This window comes from Oncorhynchus gorbuscha, linkage group LG10 (genome assembly GCF_021184085.1).
Source record: "Oncorhynchus gorbuscha isolate QuinsamMale2020 ecotype Even-year linkage group LG10, OgorEven_v1.0, whole genome shotgun sequence".
Taxonomy (NCBI): Eukaryota; Metazoa; Chordata; class Actinopteri; order Salmoniformes; family Salmonidae; genus Oncorhynchus; species Oncorhynchus gorbuscha.
This window is the reverse complement of record NC_060182.1, coordinates 18,513,773-18,541,445: the sequence shown is the minus strand read 5'-3', so window position 1 is coordinate 18,541,445 and position 27,673 is coordinate 18,513,773. Positions and strand designations below refer to the sequence as shown.

Below are 27,673 nucleotides of genomic sequence, written 5' to 3'. Positions count from 1 at the left end.
AAAAAAATTGCTTTTCTTTGAAATGAATTTGACTATCCAGTGATCAGACGTGATCAACATACTGTATGAAAGAGATCCTGTTTCATACAGAACTGCTATCTTAATTCGATCACTCTGTTGTCACAGACAATGTTCCTGCATAGCAGGAAATGCAAATTGTAGTTTATTCAATGTTCAAAAAGGCTTTTAAAGTTTGTAATTTCCACTTTAAAAAATGTCAGACTTGATTTGCCCTTACAAAAAATGTATCAAACCCTACAAAAAAAATAAACTCCATTAATTACATAATCATTCACATTGCCTGTTGCTGCAGGATTATTTTCCTGCTGCGAGAAACAGGGTAAAATTAAGATAGCGCATCTGTAGCTCTTCATTGTTCACCTGGCTCTGGTTAGCGCTGGTGCGTGCTGAGAAGTTGATGAAGAAAGGCAGGTAGCGGTCCTTGTCCAGGTTGTTCATGAGTTTCTCCTTCACGTACACAGACTTCCCTGTCCCAGTGGGCCCCACAAACAGCAACGGCCTTCACAGAGACAGACATATGATCAGTGGCTGTTTTAAAATAGAACGCATCAACTGAATATTATGATGTTTGACCACAATGCAAGTGCGTAAACACAAATGACATCCCCATTAGTCTGGGTGTGTTGGCGCATGCTTACACTCCATAGTCGATGCAGAGGTCCATGAGGTAGGTGTATCGGACCGTGTCTATGGTGGGGACGATGATATCCTGCACTTTGGTGTTCTTGTCCCCCAGATTGATGTTCTTGATCGAGTCAGTCCAGTGCACCCAGCGACCTTTCCCTTTAAACTGTGAAAACAATTATATGTATTTTCATAGAAACTGAACAATACTGTTTTACACTGCAGAAGCCTTATTGACCAGTGGAATGTTACAGACCTCATAGTAATAGTCATAGACCAGACCCTTCTCATCGTGGGGACATTCCCATTTGGACACGGAAGCGGGGATGGGGTGGTTGTCTGCCTTCCCTAAGATAATGTCTCTGAGGTACTCATCAAACCTCTTCCTGCTGTCCGTATCACAGCTGCCCCCCACCGACCACACCAGGGAGAAGGCAAAGGCTGCCTGCCACAGAAAGAGAGATGGAGTTGAGCTGAGTATGTTGATTTCTGTCATTTCAATTCAGTATAGCCACGCACAGCAGTACTCTGTTAAATATCTTACCATGACCCAAGTCCGTATGTTTTTGTTCCCCGTGTCCTCCTTCAAAGGTTGGGTGAGCAGCATTTCAAAGAGCCGAGTCAGGGAGACCACTGTGTTGCTGTTGCTGGTGGGGACAACCTCCTAGAACATATGAAAGTAATCAGACATGTTATAGAGCTTGTAAACTATATATATGTGGTGCAGGGCAATAGCCGATATACAGGATCAAACTCCAATTGATACTTCTGGACTTAAAGCTTGTGGTCCACCCACCCTGCATTGTTTGCGTAGCATCCTGAGGGAGGGGGGCAGGAGCCAGTGGAAGAGCTCCATGAGCAGGCCTGTGTTGTCTGGAGCCTGCAGGGGCTCTGGCAGGGTGTTGATCCAGGAGGTCACCAGGGGTTCCCAGCCCAGCTGAGAGGGCTCCATGTAGATCATACCACACCTGCTCACTGTCGCCGGCTGGGGAGGGGAGAGATAGATATACAGATTACCGATTCGTGAAAGATACTGAAGAAGTCTACCTGTACCTGCAAGTCTGTTGATGGCTTGTTGACTTACAGAGGCCTGAGAAAGGTCCATGGCTTCAAAGATTAGACTCATCTGATTGGACATCTGGATGATCTCTCCACTCATCAAGCACAGCTGTGGGAGAGAAGGAAGCATACAGCAAGTAGTTACAGTTGTTTTACGCATCCTCCTGGTATGTCATTAAGTCATTATATTGGATTATATTTGTTGTGGACTTATATTCTTGCCTTCTTGTTGTCGTCGAGCACAGTGTTCATGCTCTCAATCCACAGTGTGTCTATAGGCCCGTCGAACACCACCCACTTACGGTCCGGGGTCTCAGACGACGCAAACTCACGAAACGTGTTGGCCACAATCCCATCTGCCCACTGAGCAACACCAACAGAGACAGGGAGAGAGAAAATAAAAAACTCAAACACAACGTAAGACACAATCCAAAACAGCAAAACCATTTGTGTAAAGAAATAAAAATAACACTATTGATATTGAAAGATAGTCTGAATATATGATTGTAATGATATGAGAGGAATGTGAATATTCCAGGGTTAAGCCCCACCTCGTGTGAGACTGGGTCAAACTCCCCAAAAAGCTGTCCCATGGTGATGGCCTTAGGGTTGACCGTACGGTAGAGGACCCTCTCCTCCTCATTGTAACCCCTGTCGTTCATCAGGGTCAGGGTGTCGGCCAGGACGTGGAGGACTTTGGTCTTACCAGCAAATGGCTCTCCTACCAGCATAAATCTGAGATACACACCAGTAGGGGCAGTGTAAACAATTATTCAAAACAATATTCCACTTAACATTATCTTCTATAATCATCTATCATTTACAATGTATTTATTATTTATATATCTTAAACTCTGCACTGTTGGAAAAGGACCCGTAAGTAAGTATTTCACTGTTAGTCTACACCTGCTGCTTACGAAGCATGCAACAAATAAAATGGGATTTGATATGAACATGTAGGTACCGGTGAAGCCATGTCAGTTCTTTAAAATGACAGTGAATCAGGAGGATGTCACTACATGACACCAACAAACACCTCATAATATCTGGCCCCCTGCCCTTCCTAAATCGTGAATCAGGAGGATGTCACTACTTGACACCAACAAACACCCCATAATATCTGGCCCCCTGCCCTTCCTAAATCGTGAATCAGGAGGATGTCACTACTTGACACCAACAAACACCCCATAATATCTGTCCCCCGGCCCTTCCTAAATCGTGAATCAGGAGGATGTCACTACTTGACACCAACAAACACCCCATAATATCTGGCCCCCTGCCCTTCCTAAATCGTGAATCAGGAGGATGTCACTACTTGACACAAACAAACACCTCATAAGATCTGGCCCCCTGCCCTTCCTAAATCGTGAATCAGTAGGATGTCACTACTTGACACCAACAAACACCCCATTAGATCTGGCCCCCTGCTCTTCCTAAATCGTGAATCAGGAGGATGTCACTACTTGACACAAACAAACACCTCATAAGATCTGGCCCCCTGCCCTTCCTAAATCGTGAATCAGTAGGATGTCACTACTTGACACCAACAAACACCCCATTAGATCTGGCCCCCTGCCCTTCCTAAATCGTGAATCAGGAGGATGTCACTACTTGACACCAACAAACACCCCATTAGATCTGGCCCCCTGCCCTTCCTAAATCGTGAATCAGGAGGATGTCACTACTTGACACCAACAAACACCCCATAATATCTGGCCCCCTGCCCTTCCTAAATCGTGAATCAGGAGGATGTCACTACTTGACACAAACAAACACCTCATAAGATCTGGCCCCCTGCCCTTCCTAAATCGTGAATCAGTAGGATGTCACTACTTGACACCAACAAACACCCCATTAGATCTGGCCCCCTGCTCTTCCTAAATCGTGAATCAGGAGGATGTCACTACTTGACACCAACAAACACCCCATAATATCTGGCCCCCTGCCCTTCCTAAATCATGGCATTGAACAGTTCAGCAGACTTGTATCCCTCCATAACTGGCTACCAGACTATTGCAGCTCTGTGGGTGTAACAATTATTGACAACTTTGATACCTTCTGGAAACAAAGCTTGTTTTATAAGGACGATGGGATCCACCCAAATCATTTGGATCCTTTCACAGCATTATAATTCTGCATTGAGACAATGACTTCTCAATGACCCAAGCCCAGGTCAGTTAATCCCTACCATTGTGACGCTTGTCCTGACAAAATATCCCATTTACTAGGGGAACGTTATTTTTCCAAAAATGAAAATACTGCCCCCTAGTCACAAAACAAGGTTCATGAAATCAATAATTTGCTAGTAACCGATTACATTTATATTCAGACAATCTCTGAAACTCACTTAGATAATACATTTGATAGTGGTTATAAGATCCATTCAATATACATTCAAGGTTATAAGATCGACAGAAAATACAGAAATGCCAAAGGTAGAAGAAGTGTGGCTGTTTATATTCAGAACCACATTCCTCTAAAGCTTAGATAGGATCTCATGTTAAAAACTGTTGATGTAATATGGCTACAGTTTCATCTGCCTCACCTAAAGCCCATTCTTGTGGGATGCTGCTATAGACCACCAAGTGCTAACAGCCAGTATCTGGATAAAGTGTGAAATGCTTGATAATGTATGTGATATCAACAGAGAGGTATATTTTCGGGGGGATTTAAATATCATCCTCCTGATTCACGATTTAGGAAGGGCAGGGGGCCAGATATTATGGGGTGTTTGTTGGTGCCCACTCAAGAGAAAGCTTTAAACTGTAACCAGTGCCTGCAACCTAGTTCATGTTATCTGTCAACCTAGCAGGGTATTTACAAACAGCACAGGAATGAAATCATCAACATGTATTGATCACATCTTTTAGAAAATGTTCCTTTATTTAACCAGGCAAGTCAGTTAAGAACGAATTCTTATTTTCAATGACGGCCAAGGAACAGTGGGTTAACTGCCTGTTCAGGGGCAGAATGACAGATTTGTACCTTGTCAGCTCGGGATTTGAACTTGCAACCTCCGGTTACTAGTCCAACGCTCTAACCACTAGGCTACCCTGCCACCCCATCTTTACTAATGCTGCAGAAACTTGCTTTAAAGCAGTATCCAAATCTATAGGATGTAGTGATAACAATATAGTATCCATATCAAGGAAAACAAAAGTTCCAAAGGCTGGCCTAATATAGTGTATAAGAGGTTATACAATAAGTTTTGCAGTGATTCCTATGTTGTTGATGTAAATAATATTTTCCGTGGGATGTAATGAGGAGCAACCAGACGCTGCACTTGACACATTTATGAAATTGCTTCTCCCAGTTACTAATAAGTATGCACTCATTAAGAAAATCACTGTAAAAATTGTTAAATCCCTGTGGATTGATGAGGAATTGAAAAATTGTATGGTTGAGAGGGATGAGACAAAAGGAATGACAAAATGGCATGTGACTATACTGAAAAAAAAGAAGAAACAACACTATGAAACTAAGATAAATGACAAAGTATTATAGCTTTAGAGCACCTTAAATTAATTGAATCATTGAATCAGATGGCTCATTCATCACAAAACCCACTGATATTACAAACTACTTTAATGATTATTTCATTGGCAAGATGATCAAACATAGGCATGCCAGCAACAAATGCTGACACAAACGCAGCGGTCTAAGGCAATGCATCTCTGTGCTAGAGGCATCACTATAGACCCTGGTTCGATTCCAGGCTGTATCACAACCAGCCGAGATTGGGAGTCCCATAGGGCGGCACACAATAGTCCCAGTGCCGTCCAGGTTAGGGGTTTGGCCGGGGTAGGCCGCCATTGTAAATAAGAATTTGTTCTTAACTGACTTGCCTAGTTAAATAAGGTTAAATAAAAATAAAAAGTATATCTGACCAAATTATGAAAGACAAGCATTATGATGTAGAATTACATAAAGTGAGGGTGGAAGAGCTGAAAAATGACAAGCCACCAGGGTCTGACAACTTACTGAGTATAATAGCAGATGATATTGCCATATCTTCAATTTAAGCCTACTAGAAAGTGTGTGCCCTCAGGTCTGGAGGGAAGCAAAAGTCATTCCACTACCTAAGAAGAGTAAAGCCCTTAATAAACTTTTGTAAAACATTTTCTTGACCAGAAACAATGCTATTTTACAGTAAACAAATTGAAAACAGAATTTCAGCATGCTTAGAAAACTGCAGGGTAGCCTAGTGGTTAGAGCATTGGACTAGTAACCAGAAGGTTGCACGTTCAAAACCCTGAGCTGACAAGGTACAAATCTGTCGTTCTGACCCTGAACAGGCACTGTTCCTAGGCCGTCATTGAAAATAAGAATTTGTTCCAACATAATCCAGGTAGAATCAGGAATTCCCCAGGACAGCTTTCAAGGCCCTTAATTTAAAAAATCTTTACTAACGACATGCCACTGGCGTGAGTAAAGCCAGTGTGTATGCGGATGACTCAACACTATACATGTCAGTTACTATAGCAACTGAAATGATTGCAACACAATGAGCTGCAGTTAGTTTCAGAATGGGTGGCATGGAATAAGTTAGTCCTAAATATTTCAAAAACTAAATGCATTTTATTTGGGACAAATCATTCACTAAACCCTAAACCTCAACAAAATCTTGTGATGAATAATGCGGCAATCGAGCAGGTAAACAGCTTGGCGTAACCCTGGATTGTAAACCGTGATGGACAAAACATATTGTTTTGACAGTAGCTAAGATGGGGAGAAGTCTGTCCATAATAAAGCGCTGCTCTGCCTTCTTAACAACACTATCAACAAGGCAGGTCTTACAGGTCTTACAGGCCCTAATTTTGTCGCAGAGAGCTAACAATAATATGCATGTTAATCTTTCCTGGCTCAAAGTTGAGGAGATATCGACTTCATCACTACTTGTATTTGTGAGAGGCATTGACATGTTAAATGAACAGAGCTCTCTGTTTGAACTACTGGCACACAGCCCAGACACCCATACATACCCCACAAGACATGTCACCAGAGGTCTCTTCACAGTCTCCAAGTCCAGAACAGACTATGGGAGGTGCACAGTACTACATAGAGCCATGACTACATGGAACTCTATTCCACATCACGTAACTCATGCAAGCAGTAAAATATTATTTTAAAAAAGAGATAAAAATACACCTTATGGAATAGCGGGGACTGTGAAACAACACATAGGCAAAGACTCACACATGATAACACACGCTGCCTTGGCAGAAGCTAATGGGATCCATAATAAATACAAATACCTATGAGATGCAACTTAGATTGAGTTTCAGTTCAGAAAGAAAATAAATAAAAGGATGCTGCTTGAAAAAGTGTACCCATGACGGACTATCATCATCTCATAGGTCTGTATGATCTTCTCCTTGAAGACCTCAGCTGGCTGAACATTGTGGTTCTTACAGCACTCCTCAGCACAAGCCAGAAACAGCTGGGAAACACATGACAGATGGCAGACATTTAAATATGCAAATCACATACAGTATCAGCATCTTCTATCAACACAGAGTACATAAAAACAAGCAAGGAAAATTCAAACCTGATAGTCTGCCACAGGGAGAGAGATACCGGGGAACAGGTCACTGGTGATTCCATTGAAAAGGGGGATGTCATGAGAGAGAAACTTGGGCTCATTCACATCCTTGATGGACCTCAGGAGCTGGTAGTGCCGAAAACATAGAACATTCAACGTAAGCGACATAGCCCTTATTTTTTAACTATACCATGTATATATATATATATATATATATATATATATATATATATATATATATGTTTATGTATGCATATGTATGTTTATATATATGTGGGTATGTGTATGTATGTATATATATAAATACATTTGCCAAAATAATATATGGGGGATTGGAAGTGATGCAGACAATTACATTGATGGAATCTACAATCTGCAATATTAAAGCTGATCTACTCCATTAAAATATATATATATATTTAAGCAATAAGGCACGGGAGGATGTTGTATATGGCCAATATACCACGGCTAAGGGCTGTTCTTAGACACGACGCATTGCGGAGTGCCTGGATACAGCCCTTAGCCATGGTATATAGGCCATATACCACAAACCCCCGAGGTGCCTTATTGCTATTATAAACTGGTTAGCAATGTAATTGCAGTAAAAATAAATGTTTGTCATACCCGTGGTATACAGCCTGATAAACCACGGCTGTCAGCCAATCAGCATTCAGGGCTCCAACCACCCAGTTTATAAATATATATATATACCATTTATACATAATAACATATCAATGTAAGCCAACTTTTGTAAACACACCAGTATGTCCTCATTCTCGTCTGGGAACTTGAGTTTGAGGTTCCCTGCGGCCACCAGTACAGCTTTGACGGCCCTCATGCCGTAGTCGTAGTGGAACTGGGAGGAAAGCTGCTCTGAGCAGAGTCTGTAGGTCATCACAATCTTTACTGACAGGGGCTTGGCGTTCAGGAAGCCATAGGAGTACAGGGAGATCTCTGCTATCAGGGCGTAGTTAGGCACCATCATGGCCACAGTTCTGAACAACACCTGTTGTGGATGAATAGGGGTGAAGTACTGTTGAATCAACATGGATGTTTTTTTTCAAATCAATCTATTGCATAGGATAAAGAGTGTATCCTCCTCTGTACCTTGAGGTTGTCTGGGAGCTCTGAGCGTCCAGCATAGCCCGGGTTCATGGTGATGGCCACGAAACAGTTGGGGTTGAGTTTGAGCATGGTGCCCTCAAAGTCAAAGTACTCCAGCTTCAACTCGATGGCCCTCTGGATGCACAGGACTTGCTGGGCCACCACAGACAGTACCTCTAGCTCAATGCGGTTAAATTCATCAAAACAGGCCCAGGCACCTGATGACGCAAGGCCTTTGAAGAACTGAGAGACAGGAAGACAGAGATGAAGGTGCACTATCGCCAGCTATAATAAAGACCACACGTGTAGTAAACAGGGATTGGACATTGATTGACATCCGCTGTTATTCCCAGCTTCAGTTACCTTCCCCATAGCCAGGTAGTCCAGGCCGTCAGAGCAGTTGAAGACCACACACTGCACGGCCAGGGCTTTGGCCAAGTCCTTGGTGGTCTCAGTCTTCCCCGTCCCTGCCGGCCCCTCGGGTGCCCCCCCAAGACTCAGGTAGAAAGCCCCAATCTAAGACATAAAGTAAAAATATGAAATGTCTAAATGTCTAAAGTTTGGGAGTGACCTGAGTGAGATATCTTTCAGACTACATGTTTCTCGGGGTGGTTTACCAGTGTGCGGTAGCATCTGTCTGTCAGTGGCGTGATGACCAGTCGAGGGGAGTTTCCCAGGTACTCGTAGGCGTACTTGACGTCACAGTTGATGATGCGTACACGCACATTCTCGTTGATCCAGTAGTAGCGCAGTTGAGCCAACCACTGGAAGTCTGTTTCATGGGATACACCTGTCATAGAATAACAGGAAATTAGGGCCGGGAAGACACCAGTATCGCAACACTCGTTAGTATCGTGGCAAGGAAACAAAACATATTAGCCGATTTCATTTCTTTTTTTTCTTTTTCTTTTTTTTTGTTGAATTTTACCCCTTTTTCTCCCCAATTTCGTGGTGTCCAATTGTTGTAGTAGCTACTATCTCATCGCTACAACTCCCGTACAGGCTCGGGAGAGACGAAGGTTGAAAGTCATGCGTCCTCCGATACACAACCCAACCAAGCCGCACTGCTTCTTAACACAGTGCGCATCCAACCCGGAAGCCAGCCGCACCAATGCGCCGGAGGAAACACCGTGCACCTGGCCACCTTGGCTAGCGCACACTGCGCCCAGCCCGCCACAGGAGTCCCTGGTGCGCGATGAGACAAGGACACCCCTACCGACCAAGCCCTCCCTAACACGGACGACGCTAGGCCAATTGTGCGTCGCCCCACGGACCTCCCGGTCGCGGCCGGTTACGACAGAGCCTGGGCGCGAACCCAGGGACTCTGATGGCACAGCCCTCCCGGGAAAACAGCCCTGCAGCCCTAATGTTGGAAACAGACCTAATGTTGGAAACAGCCCTAATGTTGGAAACAGACCTAATGTTGGAAACAGCCCTAATGTTGGACACAGCCCTAATGTAGGAAACAGCCCTAATGTTGGAAACAGACCTAATGTTGGAAACAGCCCTAATGTTGGAAACAGCCCTAATGTTGGAAACCCGGAGGCCCTTGAAACAGCCCAGCCCTAATGGCCCTCAGCCCTAATGTTAATGTTGGAAACAGCCCTAATGTTGAAAAGCAATGTTGGAAACAGCCCTAATGTTGGAAACAGCCCTAATGTTGGAAACAGCCCTAATGTTGGACACAGCCCTAATGTTGGACACAGCCCTAATGTTGGAAACAGCCCTAATGTTGGAAACAGCCCTAATGTTGGACACAGCCCTAATGTTGGAAACAGCCCTAATGTTGGAAAGCCCTAATGTAGGAAACAAACATTGTCATCTAGTCACATGTGTTTATTTTCCAAGCTATATCACACAAATGGTTACATACAGCAGGTTTTTGAAGACCAACGAGTTTGGACTGCTTCGCAATTAATTTTTTTTGACATTGAAAAAATATTGCGATATTGGTATCTGTCTTCACAGCCCAAAGGAAAATATGACATCATATTTGTTTATTTATTTGGATCCCCATTAGCTTTAGCAGAAGAAGCAGCTACACTTCCTGGGGTCAACAAAAAACACAAAACATGACAAGTAACAAAACACTGATAGACAGTCACACATTTAAAATACAATGAAACGAACAATACAACAAAGATATATATATATATATATATATATGTGTTAGAGTGTCTGTGTGTGCCCTCTCACAGACCCCGACGTTTCATGAGTTGTTGTTTAACCAATTTTGTAAAGGTAATTTAGCTGTTTGCTTGAGTAATTGGAGATGGAAGGGAGTTTCATACGATCATGACTCTGTATAAAACTGTGTGTTGCCGTGAATTCGTTTTGGACTTGGGCTAGGCGTTTTGACATTTTCTATAAATTGCGTGAAGATACTGTATTTCAACAAGTTCAGGCGATTAGAGACTACACTGATAACTCGAGCTTGGTTCCCAAGTTTCTAAACCATTCCAAACGATCTTTGGTATACTGTAGTGTTGTTATAATATTTGAATTGAAGAAGTGTGATCATAATAATTAGGATATTTTAGCGATCAGCAGTAGAATAAATCCTAAATGCCCCCCCAGCCTTCAGGTGCGAACTAAACAGGTCACCTGCACTTGATATGCATTTTTAGGCTATGGATGAGAAAGTGAATTTGTCATTTCCAATCAATTAGCTCAGTTATATGCTGCTTTGCGATCTATTAACAGCAAGGGTTACATTAAATAGTCGCAATATTTTTTAATGATGCATTTGGCGATGTTCAAGTAATTCACACAAAACATATAAACAAAAGCATTCACTGTGAAAGTTGATACATGGAGGCCCTTCATACATAGGCTATGCGTAGCACTTTGTTCAATTTATCTAATCACTTATTGTTTTCTTGCTCAAATCGTGAGCAACACCTGTCAAACTCAAGACATTTCTCTCAAAACACAGGGATTTCGATTAGCACAGGACTAGTATTATCAGAGGAGTTTGCAAAAAGGATAGGATAAAGTAATCCTTCTCACCCCCCCTCCTCCCCCCCTTAAAATATTTAGATGCACTATTGTAAAGTGGTTGTTCCACTGGATGTCATAAGGTGAATGCACCAATTTGTAAGTCGCTCTGGATAAGAGCGTCTGCTAAATGACTTAAATGTAAATGTAAAAAAACACTAGGTTATTCTGGCTGGAATTGTTTACTCTCCTTCCAATAAAAAAAATATAAAAAAAATTAAAAAAAATATATATAAGAATTTGTTCTTAACTGACTTGTCTAGTAAAATAAAGGTAAAATAAATCAAATTAAAAAAATTAAAATAAATGTAAAAATGACTGACACGGCAGATTCAGATGGGACTAAAATGTTTTGGTGGTTTGTGCTCTTGCACGACCTCCCCAAGTAAAAGTAAAACTAATCCCGTCCGAATAGGGGACTTGCTGCACCTTATTACCGGACACTAATCAAGATGAGAAAGACCAGAGCCTGAACAGCTAGTACCGTTGATTTTTGTGACAAAAACGCAGAACAAAATCTTCACAACAACTTCGCTTTCTCAACATGCTCAATGGTCACACATTTCATGAAACAACCAGTAGAGGTTCAGGTTTTAGAGAATGTTTTGAACCAAATACAATGCTTTTAGTTTTAGATGTATTTAAGACCCGTTTATTAATAATCACCCATTCTGACACTGACTTTAACACCTTATTTAGAACTTCTGTGAGCTCTCTGGCTTTGTGTGCTGACATGTAGAGTGTGGAATCACACGCATACATAGTCATTCTAGCTTTGTGTAAAAACATGATAAAAGTAACGGCCTAAGGCAACTGCTCTGAGGGACACCGCACTGGACATATCTGATATTAATTCAATTTCCTTTCTTGGTGTATATTAGAACATCATTGTACCATATAACAATTTACTAAAGCCTAGTGAACATTACCTTTGTCTATCAGGTCCATCACCACATCCCTGGCGTGGACATCGATGGTGACCAGAGCCCCTAGCGTGGTGCGAGTCTGCTTGGGCAGCTTGCCTCTCACCAGCTCCACTATGTCCTTCAGCTGGCTCTGTAACTGCTGGTAGTATTTATTCAGACCCTAAAGAGAAATGCATTTCTTAGTGTGTTGACTATCATACAAATCTCCTCAACTAAGTGGCAGTGTTTCCCTAGGATTTTTTTCAGCAGTGAAGGCAAGGGTAGCGGGGGGGTAGGCGTTAGGTTGCATTCCATAGACTTCAAGTCACTTCCAGTCATCACTCCTGCAGCAAAGCAACCCCACAACATGATTCTGCCACCCCCGGGCTTCACGGTTGCTTCACGGTTGGGATGATGTTCTTTGGCTTGCAAGCCTCCCTATTTTTCCTCTAAACATATATTATTATATTATATATTATATATATTAAACATAAGTGGTCATTATGGCCAAACAGTTCTATTTTTGTTTCATCAGACCAGAGGACATTTCTCCAAAAAGTACAATTTTTGTCCTCATGTGCAGTTGCAAACTGTAGTCTGGCATTTTTATGGTGGTTTTGGAGCGGTGTTTCAGGTTATGTCAATATAGGACTTGTTTTACTGTTGATATAGATACTTTTGTACCTGTTTACACCAGCATCTTCACAAGGTCCTTTGCCGTTGTTCTGGGATTGATATGTACTTTTCGCACCAAAGTACATTCATCTCTGGGAGACAGAATGAACGCATCTCCTTCCTGAGCGGTATGATGGCTATGTTGTCCCATGGTGTTTATACTTGCGTACTATTGTTTGTACAGATGAATGTGGTACCTTCAGGCATTTGGAAATTGCTCCCAAGGATGAACCAGACTTGTGGAGGTCTACAATTTTTTTTCTGAGGTCTTTGCTGATTCCTTTTGATTTGCCCATGATGTAAAGCAAAGAGGCACTGAGTGTGAAGGTAGGCCTTGAAATACATCCACAGGTACACCTCCAATTGACTCAAATGATGTCAATTGGCCTATTAGAAGCTTCTAAAGCCATGACACCATTTTCTGGAATTTTCCAAGCTGTTTAAAGGCACAGTCAACTTGGAATTGTGATACAGTGAATTATAAGTGAAATCATTTGTCTGTAAGCAATTGTTGGAAAAATTACTTGTGTCATGCACAAAGTAGGTGTCCTAACCGACTTACCAAAGCTATAGTTTGTTAACTAGAAACGAGTTTCAATGACTCCAACCTAAGTATATGTAAAATTACAACTTCAACTGTATATTTGGTCATGTTCATCATGGTAGAGATGACAGTGATGTGTGTTCTGGTCCCCCTACCTGAGCTCCTTCTCCGATGGCTTCATGGACCTCCAGGGTCCAGAAGATCTGAGAGGTGCAGAGCACCACCTGGCCAGGCCACTCCCTGACCCACTGACTCCTAGGGGTCTCACCGTAAGCCTACACACACAGGAGGGAGGATGTAATCTCTCTTGGTAAGAACATCTTAGTTTGGCATCATATTGTTTTCTAGCATATATATGGTAATAGTAGAATGTCCGATTACACTATATGCTTTTGTACTGTGTCCCATCATACCATACTTTATATTCATATGGTAGTGGTGGAGTAATCTCACCACTCTGGAGCGGGCAACCACGTCCCTGACGGAGCGCAGCATGATGTCCTCCACCTGCACCAGCCACTTCTCCACGGCTCCCCGTGCCTCTGAAGTGGAGATCAGTTGGATGAGCTGCACACGCTCCGCCTCACTGCTGTACATGGCCTGGAGGGATGGGTGGATGGATAGATAAATGGATGGAGAAAAACTTCACTTGCTTTTCTAGTAAATTAAGTTAACATGATCTTCTACCACTGATTGATCTACTTGCCTGGATGTCCAGGTTAGGGAGGAAGTCCAGCTTGGCGATGCCCTCAAAGCACTTCTTCAGATGGGGTTGCACGCGCAACGGGTCCTTGGTCTCTGACAGAATCTCCAGCATCTCATCATTGGACAGGAAGAAAAAACTGGAGGTGGAGGAATGGGAGGGAGATGGAGGAATGGAGAGAGTGGAGGAATGGGAGTAATGGGAGGGAGGTGGAGGAATGGGAGAGAGGTGGAGGAATGGAGAGAGGTGGAGGAATGGGAGAGAGGTGGAGGAATGGGAGAGAGGTGGAGGAATGGAGAGAGGTGGAGGAATGGGAGAGAGGTGGAGGAATGGGAGGGAGATGGAGGAATGGAGAGAGGTGGAGGAATGGGAGTAATGGGAGGGAGGTGGAGGAATGGGAGAGAGGTGGAGGAATGGAGAGAGGTGGAGGAATGGGAGAGAGGTGGAGGAATGGGAGAGAGGTGGAGGAATGGGAGAGAGGTGGAGGAATGGGAGAGAGGTGGAGGAATGGGAGAGAGTTGGAGGAATGGGAGAGAGGTGGAGGAATGGGAGAGAGGTGGAGGAATGGGAGAGAGGTGGAGGAATGGGAGAGAGGTGGAGGAATGGGAGAGAGGTGGAGGAATGGAGAGAGGTGGAGGAATGGGAGGAATGGGAGAGAGGTGGAGGAATGGGAGAGAGGTGGAGGAATTGGAGAGAGGTGGAGGAATGGAAGAGAGGTGGAGGAATGGGAGGGAGGTGAAGGAATGGGAGAGAGGGATAGGAATTAAATCTGAATTCTTGCACAACTAGAGACAAACATTTCAAAACACTCTACATTTCATTACCGAGGGAAGAAGAGTCGTTTCTTCTCCAGGTAGGCATTCAGTCCCTTCATGATTTTATCCAGAAGGTTGTTGGAATCTTGGAGTCTTTCAAGCAGGCCAGGCAATGAGGTCGCTGACAATATCTGCACAAATTCAAAATAGCTATGTACACGCAAAGACATCCCTTATAAAGACCCCTTTATCCTCCCCATACTGGCACCTGTGAGGCCACCTAAAAGCTGTCCTACCTTGGGGTCCTTGACGCAGTGCCTCATGACCTCCTTCCAGACCTTGTCGACGGTCTGGAAGAGCCGCCCCTCCTCAGGCATTTGTTGCATGATGTCCTCGGAGGAGAAGATGGGCTCCAGATAGAGCCACTGGGCCTGCACCTTCAGCCACTCGTCTATGGTCTCCTGGATACGGATCAGACGCTCCTCCCACACCTGACACACAAAGAGGATCAGAGTAGGATCAAATCGCCCCTGGATGCTGTTCTAGGGTCAGCTGAGCGTTTTCTCCAATAATGGTTAAGGTTAGGATTTGGGGAAGAGCACCTACAGGAAGCATTTATCCAGGGTGAGAAAGAGAGAGGGAGGACAATAAATGTTGCTTTGACATAAAGCCCACCTTGATCTCACTCTCGAAGGGCTTGATAAAGGGTGAGCCCCTCATGGTCTGGGTCTTCACAATCTGGTCGTCCAGCATGGTCTGGATCTCATCCACGGCGGTGAGAATAGACACCCCAGACTCCCTGTAGGGGTGGTGGTGGAAGGAGACTCCATCCCAAACCTCCACCATGGTCTGCATGGCCTTCTCCAGAGAGAATTCCTGTCGGAGAAATGAAGATATTCATCAGCCATTTAAGTTGGCTTTTCACACTAGAGCTTTTCAGTTCAGAGCATCCTTAGCTGTGGGCTATCCCATGTCACAAGTCTCTCTCATTAAATGATCCCCATTTTCCCACCTTGCTGGCAGCAGCACTGATGGTCTCAAACTGCTCGAGGTACGGGGTGAGGTTCTGCTTGAGCACTTTCCGCAGGGTGGTGCCAGAGTCAGGCGTGAGGTCATAGTCCACAATGTCAGATATCTGAACCCAGTGGCGAGCCCTGATACCTGGGTTACACAGAATGGACACCGTGGGGATGTGCTCCTGGGAACAAAAACGCAGTAGAAGTCAAGTCATTAGGTCATACATCTACAGTATATCTATGGTCTATAACAGTGGTATTCAAACTTTTTCAGCAGGAACCCAATTTTTTCGGGCAGAATTTCTGGGGACCTCATTTTTTGCCAAATAATTTCTTGCGACACCACCCCAAATCTAATGACACAAAATTTTCTTCAATTTTTACATTAATAAATAACCTTCAATTCATTGCACTTATATCTCATCAAAATGAAGAAAAAAAACAATAAATACATTTACTCAACATTTCTTTTCCTTCTTCAAATTATCATTCTCAAAAACATTTGTACATTGTCTCATACAATAATCTATACTCTTAATTTTTGTTCCTAGAAAATGTAGTTTTAATTTTGGCGACCCCACTGCAGTGATGTCGACTTTGAAAACCACTGGTCTATATTTTAAACATCCATTATAACTCCACAAACAACCGACCAACACTAAACAAAAGTTCTCACATGGAAATTGTTACCACGTAGTTACCTTGAAGTCCTTGACCTGCTCCATGACTGTGGAACAGATGAGTGCAGTGGGGCGCTCCTGCTTCCCCGGGTCCTCCTCCCCGGGCCTCCTCTTCACCCCTCCTCCCGCCGTCTGCTCTGCCTTCTTCTGCTTCTGCTGGAAGAACTTGAGCATCTTGTATATCTCCCTGAAGAACTCGTCCACCTCCACCTCCATGCTCTCTCCATTCAGGTCCAAGAAGGAGCCATCCATCCACCTGAACATTTCAGACAGGGACATGAAGCCATACATTGTTTTCGGACCTACGGCAGATGAAATGACATAGAGCGAATTACAACAACCTAAACAGCCCACAGACCTCTTCTCAGTGCGCTGCCACTTCAGCACCAGACCAAAGAGCTTCTGGTAGGGCTCGATGCTCTCCTTGATGACTTCCACCACGGGATAGGACGACAGGTCCCATTTGTACAGAGTCTCTTCTTTGTTGATGAAGTCGATGGCCTCCTCGGCATCCTGAAGCCTTTTCTGGACTGTCCTTACATCAGTCACATACTGATCAAAAGGTAAAGATCAGTCTAAATGGGCTGATAAGTTGATTAACATAGACAGACACATTCCAGAGTGCTCGTGCTGTTACCTGCTGCATCATGTCCAGCTCGGAGCACTCTGCAAACTCCTCCATTCGGCGTCCTAGCTTCTCTAGCTCCAGCATCAGCCTCTCTCTACGGCACAGCAGCTCCTGCTCTCCTTTCTGCTTGGCCTTCAACATCACCTGGGGAAGGACGCAGCACAAGATTGCTCTTTCTTCGTAAAGCAATAATGGTAGCGGAAGGGCTTAATTACCCCCTTCACTGACATACAAAATGTTTTTGCTTTATCCAGAATGAAGGAGTATGTTACCTCATCATTGAGATCGAACACAGGGTATATCTTTTGTGGCCAGATGAGGACTGTAGAGTTCAACTCAAGGTCTTCTGGGTCAAAGATGTGGACGTCCAACAGGTAGTTCAGTCTGTGGTGGGTCTCCTGCCGGAAGATAAAAGGGTACAGAGGCTCATGATGAGTCTCACACAGTTACACAGTAGTTGCACAGTAGTTACACAGTAGTTACTGCAAGTCAATTAGCCTAGTGGTTAGAGCGTTGGACCTAGTAACCGGAAGGTTGCTGGATCGAATCCCAGAGCTGACAAGGTAAAAATCTGTTGTTCTGCCCGAGGAAGGCAGTTAACCCACTGTTCCCCAGGCGACGAAGACATGGATGTCGATTAAGGCAGCCCGCACACCTCTCTGATTCAGAGGGGTTGGGTTAAATGCAGAAGACACATTTCAGTTGAATGCATTCAGTTGGGCAAATTTCCCTTTCCCAATTATGCACTGCATGAGTATTAAGACAGGATTAGGCCCTTGTTCATCAGCTACTTACCATTATTTTGGAATTGAGCTCCTCAATGCCCTTTGTCTTGGCATGACCAATGTAAGCTATCATGTCAGTCATGTCCTCCGTGGTCTCAGGAACCTTCAGGGCTTTCTCCTTGATGTTCTCAAACTCCTGGCAGATCCTTGGCAGAGGCACAGAGGAGGAAGATTTGCACTGAATATGACAATTATTTACTGTATTTATAAATGGTGGATCAATCTGTGATCTTACTGCAGACTGTGCTCTCTGTGATTGGTGATTAGTTTATCCAGGAGTATCTGAGCAAAGGTCTTAGCCGTCTTGGCCAGCCCTTGTTTCAGCTCCTCACAGTCCAGACGCACCATGGCAAAGTGGGCTATCGCCGGCAGACTGACAATCTCCTTAGACAGGACACAGAACTCTTCCACTTTCTGTGGAACAAGACACAGACACACATATTACATTCATACCATATACTACTCCAGATACAAAATGTGTAGCTATCAAACCTGACCTGTCTTGCTCTCCCTTACCTCAGTATAATCATCAAAAGAGTGTTCCTCCTCAACGAACCTGTCCACTATACCCTGTGCTGTTCCATTGACCAGCCAATCATAGTTGTCAACTGTAAAGAAGCAACGAGGGTTTAGGACAGATAAACCTTTACAATATTCACTTTCATTCAACCAAGTAGCTGGGCTATTCGATTCTCTTGAATTGATATACATTAGAATGCTAGTTTCTCACCATAGTTCTGGAAGTGTTTATAAGGCTCCTCCAGGTTCTTACGTACGGCAGACCTTATGGTGGTCTGAGCCCATAGCAGGACATGGTCCGCCAGTCTGGCATCAATTACAGCGCTGTTGGCCTCAGCCAGCCAAGACTGGACCGTCTGGACTTTCTGTGAAGCCACATCAGATAGGAGTGATTTGTCACCAACAAGATGAAAAGCCAAATATGGACTATGATCAAATACGTATTTATTCACACTGATTATGAAGCATATTAATTTGTGTGACAAAGAATATCCTGACACACTCGTGAGATTCATACCTGCATGGTGTTGGTGATCAGGTTCAGAATTTCTAAAACAGATTCCTCAAGGTCCTGGAAGCTGGGATAGAATTCCATCTTCTCGTCATCAAAAGTCAAATCCATGCGGAAGAGAGGCAACTGGTAGACATTGAGCGGATCGAATAAGCTGACAAAGTCTTCCACACTTCTCTCCACTAAGGATCTTAACTGTGGAAAAACGCAACCAAAAACAGAACATCAAGATGAGCTGGACTTGCTCCTAAAAACACCAGTACTGATCAAAACCTCACCTTCTCACCTGGTTGGAGATAAGTGTGGAGACACAGTTGTAGAAAGAGTCCAGTTTCTCGGCTCTGACCCCCTGCAGCATGTCCTTGCTGGTCAGCAGGTGGATGACCTTGGGAAACCAGGTGTTCATGATGCGCTCCTCGATCCTCTCACACTCCACTGCCAATTTGTGCTTCAGGCTCTCGCAGGCTACAGGTCCCGTGGACCTTACCACCACACAAAAGAATAATACATAGTAAAAACATATGTGAAGAGAGAAATGGAAGATAATCAGGTGTTTATTCTTATACTTGTGGTGCTGTGATAGAACAATTTTACCTGCAGTCAGTAAGATCAACCAATAGCAGATGTGAAAATGCACCATAGCCGATGTCCAGGATTATCCTCATCACTGGATGAAGAATGTGTAATTTCTCCTTTATCTCCTTGCGACTTCTCACAAAGCTGTCATGCCATGGTCTGGAGAAATCGAGAGCCCTGCAAATAAATATGAAGTAGAATTGACAAAATATGATTAATCAAAAATTAAATCAATAAATGGCACATTATTTGCCACAATATGCCAATCCGTCTCTGTGGTGTGTTGATTAGTTATGAACATGCTGGGTGTGTATTGTTGAGACACTCACTTTGCTGATGGAGTTCTATGTCTTGCCAGAACTGTCCCTTTCATCTGTGGTTTCTGGAGCACAGTACTCACTAAAGGGGACAGATTGTAAATACTGATGTGAGACACAATCTACGACATTATATGGCTAAAAACTAAATAATATAATGCTGCTATTCAAGGCGATATGGTCTATAAAACTCTATGGCTTCAACAGTGGCTATGTGTTTGTAAAAAAAATGGCAGAGATCACACCAAATGAATGTAAACATATTTTTGGGGGGCTAGTGATCTTGCAATTGCAAAGAAATGTTTTTCATGTCAAAGCCTTCTTTCATCTTCATCCATATGACTCAGCTCACTGATACAGAGTGTATTCTAGAAATGACCGAAATGCTTTTAAATCAACACTTTTAGAGAGCAATGAACTAAAAATGGTACCAACTGATAAACAAACCCGAAAGGAACAAACTGCGTACCTACTGCTTTTTAATAACTTTAGGGACACAACCCCAGGGCCGGCTCCAGCCTTTTGGGGGCTTTAAGCGAGATTTGGTAGGGGGGCCCCTTCACCAAGCGTAAAAACATTTTAGTGGCCCCCCTTGTGACGGCAGAGAGACATTTTTACATTTTCAAGTAAATGTCCTACAATTCTACACATTTTGTCATGGTTAAGATGTAGATAAGATGTTGCCGTTTTAATGCACGTTTTCTACAGTTCTACACATTTTTCCATGGGGCAGAGAGAATTATTTGCTATTTTAAAGCAAATTTCCTGCAATTCTACACATTTTGCCATTGAGTGGAAATACATTTTGCAGTTATAAAGCTAATTGCCTGCAATTCCAATATCAAAGCTCTTTTGCAAAATGTAGATGTGGAGTGTGGTCCCTCTCAATATTGAGACACAAACACTCCCTTAGATAAATGTGTACAGTATGTACTTTTTGTAACCATGGTTCCATTGAAACAGAAGTTCATGTCTTGCTTTACTGTGGGCTATACAGTGACATTAGGGATGATATGTTATGTCAGCTTTCCAGACAAAATTAGCATTTTAACAGTCTGGATGAAAATAAGAATTTGTGTCAACTTTTATCAGGTAACAATGTAAATGTCTGCGGCAAAGCCTGCAACCTAATCTTTCAACTGAGATGTTTCTTTATAAGTGTCTACCTGTCCCTTTATTATACTGTATTTTTGTTTTTTTGGTTTATGCATACATGTGTATGTATAGATGATGTAATGTAACATAGATTATGCCTGTACCATGTTTGATAATGATTGTCTTTTAGTGTCTTAAAACTCAATTAGAGTGATCCACAATGTGGTTTAAAAAAAATCTGTATTTGGAATTAGTATATAATTGTGGAGATAGAGATAGACATGAATACACGCACCTGTGTGTTTGACCATTCCACTGAGGAAGTTTTCGCTGACCTCCCTACATAGCTCCTGCAGCAGCTCGTCTCTCCCAGGGCCCACACGCAGCTGGGGAGGAATGCGGGTCAGCATGGCATCTAGCCACTGCTGCTGGATGGGCACCACAGGACTGCCCTCCACACACTCCTTCAGGAACATGTAGTTTAACTGCAGGTGTGGCCACAATGGAGCGACAGTGCGGAAATAGGAAAATAGGTTGATACTTATCATTTTGAACACAAATAACTAGGAATATAGTATTTTGTTGGCATCTCACAAAAAACTAAACAAAAAGACCAGATCAGAGACCAGAAGGGACTTAACAAAACAAAAAGCAGCCAACTTACTCTACGCCTTCGGTCTTCACTGCTCATCTGTGAAATAAAAAGGTGACAACTTTGAGAAATTCTGACACAAGAATTACCTGCAGCGAAACTCAAAATGTATGCAGTAAATTGACATGCATTAGCATAACAGAGATAACAGAGATCCGCCTGAGAAACTCAATAAGAAAGCATTATATCTCACAGAAGGGGGGAACTCTGGCTCAGGGGACGTGGGAGCCACTGGTCTTAAATCCTTAGCGTTCTTATATGCCTGCATTGCACTAGCAACCCTACAAGAGTAAAGAGCACAATGTGAATACTACAGCAACCAAAAACAACTTGCAGTTGACTCAATGTAATTGAAACAGGGGATGACAATCATCATGTGTATTGTCATCCTAAATATCTCAGTACTATACCAATTAAGTGAATGTATGACTTGACATTTAATAACAAAAAGTTCAAGGGACATACAGGATCTTATGCAACTGCTGTTGCTGCTGTTTACTTCTCCTGTGCCTCAGCAGCTTCTTCTGCACAGTCATCTCGTCCTCTGCAGCCCCCTCCTGCAAATGTGTGCTTGGGATGGGTGGCAGGACAGAGTACTGGTTCAGGCCATCTCCAATGGGTGGCTTGAACACCCCTGCAGAGGAAGGCATCTCAGGGACTACTGAAGGAAGACACTAACAACATTGCAAAATCCTTAGCCTGTTGAACAATCAGTTAACATTGCATTTTAGTTGCAAACACAGCCAATACATTTCCTCTGCCATAATTGTTTTATATTTTAAAAAAAAGTCTAAAGTAATTTATTAAATCAATAAGCACTTGCCTTGCTTGCTTATGCTAATGTTAACATTGTGCCTTCGAAGTTAAAATCGTTGGTGTGGCTAGCTAGCCATGCTAGTTTGAAGTATCTAGGAGTTATTCATTAAATGTACATTCATAACTATAGTCGAGAGTTTATTTCAAGTGAAATGTTTTTTTATTTAAATGCAAGGTTTGCATGCAATGTGTATAACTTACCCCTGCTCTCTTTTGTTAATACTTGTTTGTAACTCCTGTCTATGCAGAATTCAGTTGCTTGAAAGTAGAGGAAAAACAAGTCTGTTGCTATAGAAACTGTAAACAACCATATGGATACCCCTGCTGGAGGCACAGCACACTGCTGCTGCTTGCAGAATGCACATTTTCTCAATGTGTGGCATTATCTATCATGCATTTCAATTTATGCATGTGGAGACATTTAGGTGCATAAAGAATACTTTGCAACAATACCATTATCCCACCATGTGTTTGTTTGGTATGACTATTTTCTTTTTGATGTGTGCATTTCTGTAATTCTGGGCTCATCTGTAAAATACCTTGGTCTCATTATGACTCCGATAAAATAAAGGTTCAATAAAAAGTCACAAATTTAACCAAGCAACTAGTGTCTATCCAGTTCAGCTGCCTGTAAACGTGTGTCTACTCAATTTAATGCAAAACTACAAAGCCTAAAGAAAATATTCAAGTCTAAGGCATATCATTTAAAAAAATAAGACATCCCCATAAACACCTAGAAAAATGGACAGACAAATCAAAAATTATTTTCCACTTTTTATTGTTTGAGTGTATACATTCTATGATCGAGGTCTTTCTTTCTTGCCTTTGTAAAGGGCCAGTAGTGAGACATTAGCTACTTTGACCACCTTGAAGCGGACACCAGGAATATCACCAACGGCGTGCCCCTTCCGACCAAATCCTGCCACCAACACCTCATCGTTTTCCTGATGGGAGAGGAAGAGGATTTGAAAAAAGTGGTTATGATGAAATGCCTGACAATTAACAATTATGTGCAGGTAGCCCAAAGATGACAGAATCCAAAGATCAGACGGCCAATTTATAATAAAACAAAATCAAAAGTATATATGGATGATCTTGAGTAAATAAAATGTACCTTTGATGAGTAATGTGAAATAGAGCGCTGTGATGATAAATAGAAAATAACTTCTTACCTCAATGAAGTTCAAACAGCCGTCATTGGGGACGAAAGCTGTGATCTTCTTGCCATTTTTGATGAGTTGCACCCTGACACACTTCCTGATGGCAGAGTTGGGCTGCTTAGCTTCAACACCCCTAGACAGAAGGAGAGATGTTTTTGAGTTAGCTAAATTGTGGAAGCCAAAACATACAGCATGAAGTAATAGGCTAAATTACAGTGTTGTCTTACACTTTCTCAAGCACAATGCCTTTGGCATGAGATGCCCCTCCGAATGGGTTGGCCTTCAGGGCAGTGCCCAGGTGAGCCTTCTTATACTGCTTGTCATGCCATCTCTGCTCCCTGCGATGGTTACGCAGTTTCCTAGCTGTACGCAGACCCCGGCACTTGCCTGGAGAAAGGGGAGGCAAAATGGACAGTATGAAGGATTAGGCCAAATGACTGCCCTAGACTGACTGACAGCTCATAAAATGATCAATACATGCTTCTTCTACAGGTCATGTCAGCGCCAATGTGGGAATAGGTTATGTTGAACAGCAGTGGTAGGTAGTGACTAGAATGGTTATGGATTTCATGGCTATGTGGCTAGAAGAAAACAATCGGATTGAGTTTAAAGATAGCAGGTGCTTGTATCAATATAATACACCACAAGCATACATTTGAACCATATTTCCTCCGTCATGTACAATAACTAAGGACGGGAATATCTAGTGGTCTGTGAATGTAAGGACTGCATCATTATCTGGCGTGCGCACAGCATCGCAGAGACGAAGAGGACAGATAAGCCAACGAACACCTTACAACATGATGTATCCTACATGGACATTGAATGAGAGTTTTGTTAAGGTAGCTAGCTAGTTGACATCTCTAACCCACTAGATATCCATTTTCATATCAGAAATGTCTTTCTCACATGTGGCAGCTCGGTACATGTGGCTGGTGCTGCCGACTTTTCGTATGTATAATACACGACAATCATTTCTACATGGTGTGATGACAACATATCATATTGTGACTACTGTCAAGACAGTTTTTGTGTGTTAGATCAATCAAATAAACGTATTATTTCAATGTGAATATTGGGGACTCACCCATTGCTTCAGTGTCCTGGTACTGAAAAAAAGCCGCACGCACGATTCTTACCACATGACCCAGGCGTCATCGCAGTCTAACCAATCATATAGGGGGAATCAACGAAATCCCGTGAGTTTTCCTGTGTGACGCTCTTGATTGCTACGGCTGAATAGTAGCAGCAAAATATCAGGTACAGTATTTAAAATAATATATTTGCTTTTCCAAAATACAGTTGACTCATACGAGTAGATATTCACGTTACTAAACTGACCCTGTAAATATTTATATATTGTACACATTTTGTGAGGGCAAATAGATGGCGTTGTTTTGCTTGATAGCGGCTGAGTTTAAGGCTTCAATGTTGTGGTTTTCATCGAAGGCCGCAGTAACGTTATTGAGCTTCCGGCTTATACCTAATGACACTCACTTAGCTTTCCCCTACGTTATTTACGAATACTTTATTGGCGTTAAGATGACGTCCATGGCAATCTCATACAACTATTTTACAGCATGGTCGTTATTCTACATTTTCTAACAATGCTTTCATGTGCTATATGATAAGGCATGTTGAACCTATAATAATTAAGTGTACTGTACAGCTGACACATCCACGATTTCAATCCATAGTAGTTAACTGCAGTCTTCAACATTCAGCCTTAGTTTTAGCCAAATTACAATGAACATGGCAATGATGGGGGGGGGGCATGTTTTTTGTAGAACCATTCATGATGAGTTATAGTGAAAAGCCGGAGGACATAACAAGAGAAGAGTGGATGGAGAAGCTCAACAATGTCCACATTCAGAGGGCCGACATGAACAGGCTCATCATGAACTACTTGGTGACAGGTATAGTAACCATACACACAGACATACAATGAAAAACCTGGTAACAGGTAGATGTTAGTTTTCCTGATCTAAACAGAATTGTATATCTTTGGTTTGAACAGAGGGGTTTAAGGAGGCAGCTGAGAAGTTCCGTATGGAGTCTGGGATTGAGCCCAGCGTGGACCTGGATTCTCTGGACGAGAGGATAAAGATCCGGGAGATGATCCTGAAGGGACAGATACAGGAGGCCATCGCACTCATCAACAGCATGCACCCAGAACTACTTGACACTAACCGCTACCTGTACTTTCACCTACAGGTAAAAAGCAGATTGCCTCTCCTGTTATAATTCTTCTGTCAGTCTTATTTTGTTTGTTGTTTTCTTCATTCATTGCCATCTGTTCCTCTCTCTATCATTTTTGTCTCCTTACTCCCTCCACTGTTTTTTGTCCATATTCCTTTTCCTCCCCTGACCGTCCCTGTATACTGCTCTTACCCTCTGCAGCAGCAGCACCTGATTGAGCTGATCCGTCTGAGGGAGACTGAGGCAGCACTAGAGTTTGCTCAGTCCCAGCTGGCAGAGCAGGGGGAGGAGAGTAGAGAGTGTCTGACAGAGATGGAGAGAACCTTGGCCCTGCTGGCCTTCGACAACCCTGAGGAGTCACCCTTCGGAGACCTCCTCAACACAATGCAGAGGCAGAAGGTGTGTTTATTCTCACTTATCATAATCCAGAAACCGATAATAACGTGCATATTGCAAGTTTCTACTACTATTTCAGTATTTTGTCAGTACACAAACTTTGGTTTTGACTAGATGGGATAGTGGTTTTGTCAGATTTGACTTTTCGTAGTAGTTTAGGATAATTTATTCTGCAGGTTAGGATAATTAATGTAGCAGGTTGGGAGAATTAAGTTAAGGTTAGGAAAAGAGTTAGGGTTAGCTAAAATGCACAAAAATGATACATTTGACATTACTTTGACAAAAGCTGTATCCCTTCTAGCCATAACTTTTGACCTATAACTGATGCTGATTTAATATACCTCCTGTCCACTGTGTGCTTCCTGAAGGTGTGGAGTGAAGTGAACCAGTCTGTGCTGGACTATGAAAACAGAGAGTCAACGCCCAAACTGGCCAAGCTCCTCAAACTACTCCTGTGGGCTCAGAACGAACTTGACCAAAAGAAAGTAAAGTACCCCAAAATGACAGACCTCAGCAAGGGCACGATCGAGGACCCAAAGTGAGAGGACACCAGGCTGTGTATGCTGGTGGAAACTAATTGGACTCCCCTCCTACCTATTTATACTCTGACAGAGACTGACTGAAACAATATGTTTTCTTTCTTTGTGTGGGTTGCTTTTTGGGAGACTTTGATAACATGGACTGTACAAACTATCCAGTTTGTATTTTAGTGACTTGCTGCCTGAAACTTCAATATCGGAAATATAAACCCTTGTATTTTAATGAAGTAAAATGATAAGACTTTCGTTTCATGTCTGCAATAGATAGTTGTATATGAACATTTCCTTTTTGCAGATTTCACAGTTACACTATTTTTTTTCTGTCTACTGGCAGGGAAAGTTAGCCATCTTTGCATATGGATGGTGTGTTAAAGCCTAAATTAGGCTCTTGGGACTATAACGTGTTAACTAATCAACAGAAATGAATGAGGTTGGGGTAGAACAATTGGTTCCCATTGCTGTGGTCCGCTGTCTCAATTACAGTACATTTTGTTTTTCTCAACAACAAAAAACATGCACATTTCAGTTTCTCATTAATTCTAGTGTAGGGGCCAAAGCTGGGCACTGACGGAATGCTTCTAAGCTGCCAGTACCCTGTAATGTTGTCAGGGTTTTGTTGCAACCTTAGCTTTCATCCTGTGTTATCTTGAAACAACAAGATAATAATGTGAATACATAGAGACATACATTTAGTTCATGTTGACAGTAATGCAACGGGATTATTTACATTATGGAATAAAATACTATTTTGGAACACTTGATATGCTTAGGTTGTTCATTATATTTGCACCAAAAAAATACGTGATGATATTGTGTTTTTCGGTCTCGTCAGTATGCCATTTAACCGATAGCTTA

At 42.7% G+C, this 27,673-nt stretch overlaps 3 protein-coding genes across 3 annotated transcripts in view; 1 reads left to right on the top strand and 2 right to left on the bottom strand.

Moving 5' to 3' along the window:
* The window catches only part of dnah12 (dynein, axonemal, heavy chain 12), a 39,084-nt gene extending 16,302 nt beyond the window's left edge, over nucleotides 1-22,782 (bottom strand). Inside the window, exons 1-39 of the mRNA XM_046365037.1 lie at nucleotides 22,726-22,782; nucleotides 22,174-22,382; nucleotides 21,902-21,989; nucleotides 21,721-21,747; nucleotides 21,352-21,541; nucleotides 19,974-20,043; nucleotides 19,663-19,821; nucleotides 19,355-19,550; nucleotides 19,075-19,263; nucleotides 18,769-18,922; nucleotides 18,555-18,646; nucleotides 18,274-18,452; nucleotides 18,049-18,184; nucleotides 17,526-17,651; nucleotides 17,263-17,397; nucleotides 16,984-17,177; nucleotides 16,647-16,881; nucleotides 15,942-16,127; nucleotides 15,605-15,805; nucleotides 15,226-15,420; nucleotides 14,999-15,120; nucleotides 14,178-14,313; nucleotides 13,925-14,071; nucleotides 13,627-13,746; nucleotides 12,277-12,433; nucleotides 8,968-9,140; nucleotides 8,714-8,866; nucleotides 8,354-8,593; nucleotides 8,007-8,252; nucleotides 7,253-7,372; nucleotides 7,035-7,144; nucleotides 2,256-2,439; nucleotides 1,927-2,067; nucleotides 1,730-1,813; nucleotides 1,442-1,630; nucleotides 1,190-1,309; nucleotides 902-1,090; nucleotides 660-811; nucleotides 382-520 (exon numbers count right to left, since the gene is read on the bottom strand). Of these exons, the coding sequence (XP_046220993.1) occupies nucleotides 382-520; nucleotides 660-811; nucleotides 902-1,090; nucleotides 1,190-1,309; nucleotides 1,442-1,630; nucleotides 1,730-1,813; nucleotides 1,927-2,067; nucleotides 2,256-2,439; nucleotides 7,035-7,144; nucleotides 7,253-7,372; nucleotides 8,007-8,252; nucleotides 8,354-8,593; nucleotides 8,714-8,866; nucleotides 8,968-9,140; nucleotides 12,277-12,433; nucleotides 13,627-13,746; nucleotides 13,925-14,071; nucleotides 14,178-14,313; nucleotides 14,999-15,120; nucleotides 15,226-15,420; nucleotides 15,605-15,805; nucleotides 15,942-16,127; nucleotides 16,647-16,881; nucleotides 16,984-17,177; nucleotides 17,263-17,397; nucleotides 17,526-17,651; nucleotides 18,049-18,184; nucleotides 18,274-18,452; nucleotides 18,555-18,646; nucleotides 18,769-18,922; nucleotides 19,075-19,263; nucleotides 19,355-19,550; nucleotides 19,663-19,821; nucleotides 19,974-20,043; nucleotides 21,352-21,541; nucleotides 21,721-21,747; nucleotides 21,902-21,989; nucleotides 22,174-22,358 (5,859 nt within the window). The 5' untranslated portion in view covers nucleotides 22,359-22,382; nucleotides 22,726-22,782. The remainder of the gene's footprint in view (nucleotides 1-381; nucleotides 521-659; nucleotides 812-901; nucleotides 1,091-1,189; nucleotides 1,310-1,441; nucleotides 1,631-1,729; nucleotides 1,814-1,926; nucleotides 2,068-2,255; nucleotides 2,440-7,034; nucleotides 7,145-7,252; nucleotides 7,373-8,006; nucleotides 8,253-8,353; nucleotides 8,594-8,713; nucleotides 8,867-8,967; nucleotides 9,141-12,276; nucleotides 12,434-13,626; nucleotides 13,747-13,924; nucleotides 14,072-14,177; nucleotides 14,314-14,998; nucleotides 15,121-15,225; nucleotides 15,421-15,604; nucleotides 15,806-15,941; nucleotides 16,128-16,646; nucleotides 16,882-16,983; nucleotides 17,178-17,262; nucleotides 17,398-17,525; nucleotides 17,652-18,048; nucleotides 18,185-18,273; nucleotides 18,453-18,554; nucleotides 18,647-18,768; nucleotides 18,923-19,074; nucleotides 19,264-19,354; nucleotides 19,551-19,662; nucleotides 19,822-19,973; nucleotides 20,044-21,351; nucleotides 21,542-21,720; nucleotides 21,748-21,901; nucleotides 21,990-22,173; nucleotides 22,383-22,725) is intronic.
* Nucleotides 22,783-23,285: 503 nt separating this feature from the next.
* LOC124045024 (40S ribosomal protein S23) lies at nucleotides 23,286-24,917 on the bottom strand. The gene is made up of 4 exons (XM_046364227.1): nucleotides 24,772-24,917; nucleotides 23,912-24,071; nucleotides 23,697-23,817; nucleotides 23,286-23,468 (listed from the first exon to the last, which is right to left on the bottom strand). The coding sequence occupies exons 1-4, from the start codon at nucleotides 24,773-24,775 to the stop codon at nucleotides 23,322-23,324; spliced, it is 432 nt and encodes a 143-aa protein (XP_046220183.1). The 5' UTR covers nucleotides 24,776-24,917; the 3' UTR covers nucleotides 23,286-23,321.
* LOC124045023 (glucose-induced degradation protein 8-B homolog) lies at nucleotides 24,864-27,577 on the top strand. Its single transcript, XM_046364226.1, has 5 exons — nucleotides 24,864-24,944; nucleotides 25,472-25,600; nucleotides 25,702-25,898; nucleotides 26,085-26,282; nucleotides 26,648-27,577. The coding sequence occupies exons 2-5, from the start codon at nucleotides 25,480-25,482 to the stop codon at nucleotides 26,819-26,821; spliced, it is 690 nt and encodes a 229-aa protein (XP_046220182.1). The 5' UTR covers nucleotides 24,864-24,944; nucleotides 25,472-25,479; the 3' UTR covers nucleotides 26,822-27,577.
* Nucleotides 27,578-27,673: the final 96 nt, after the last annotated feature.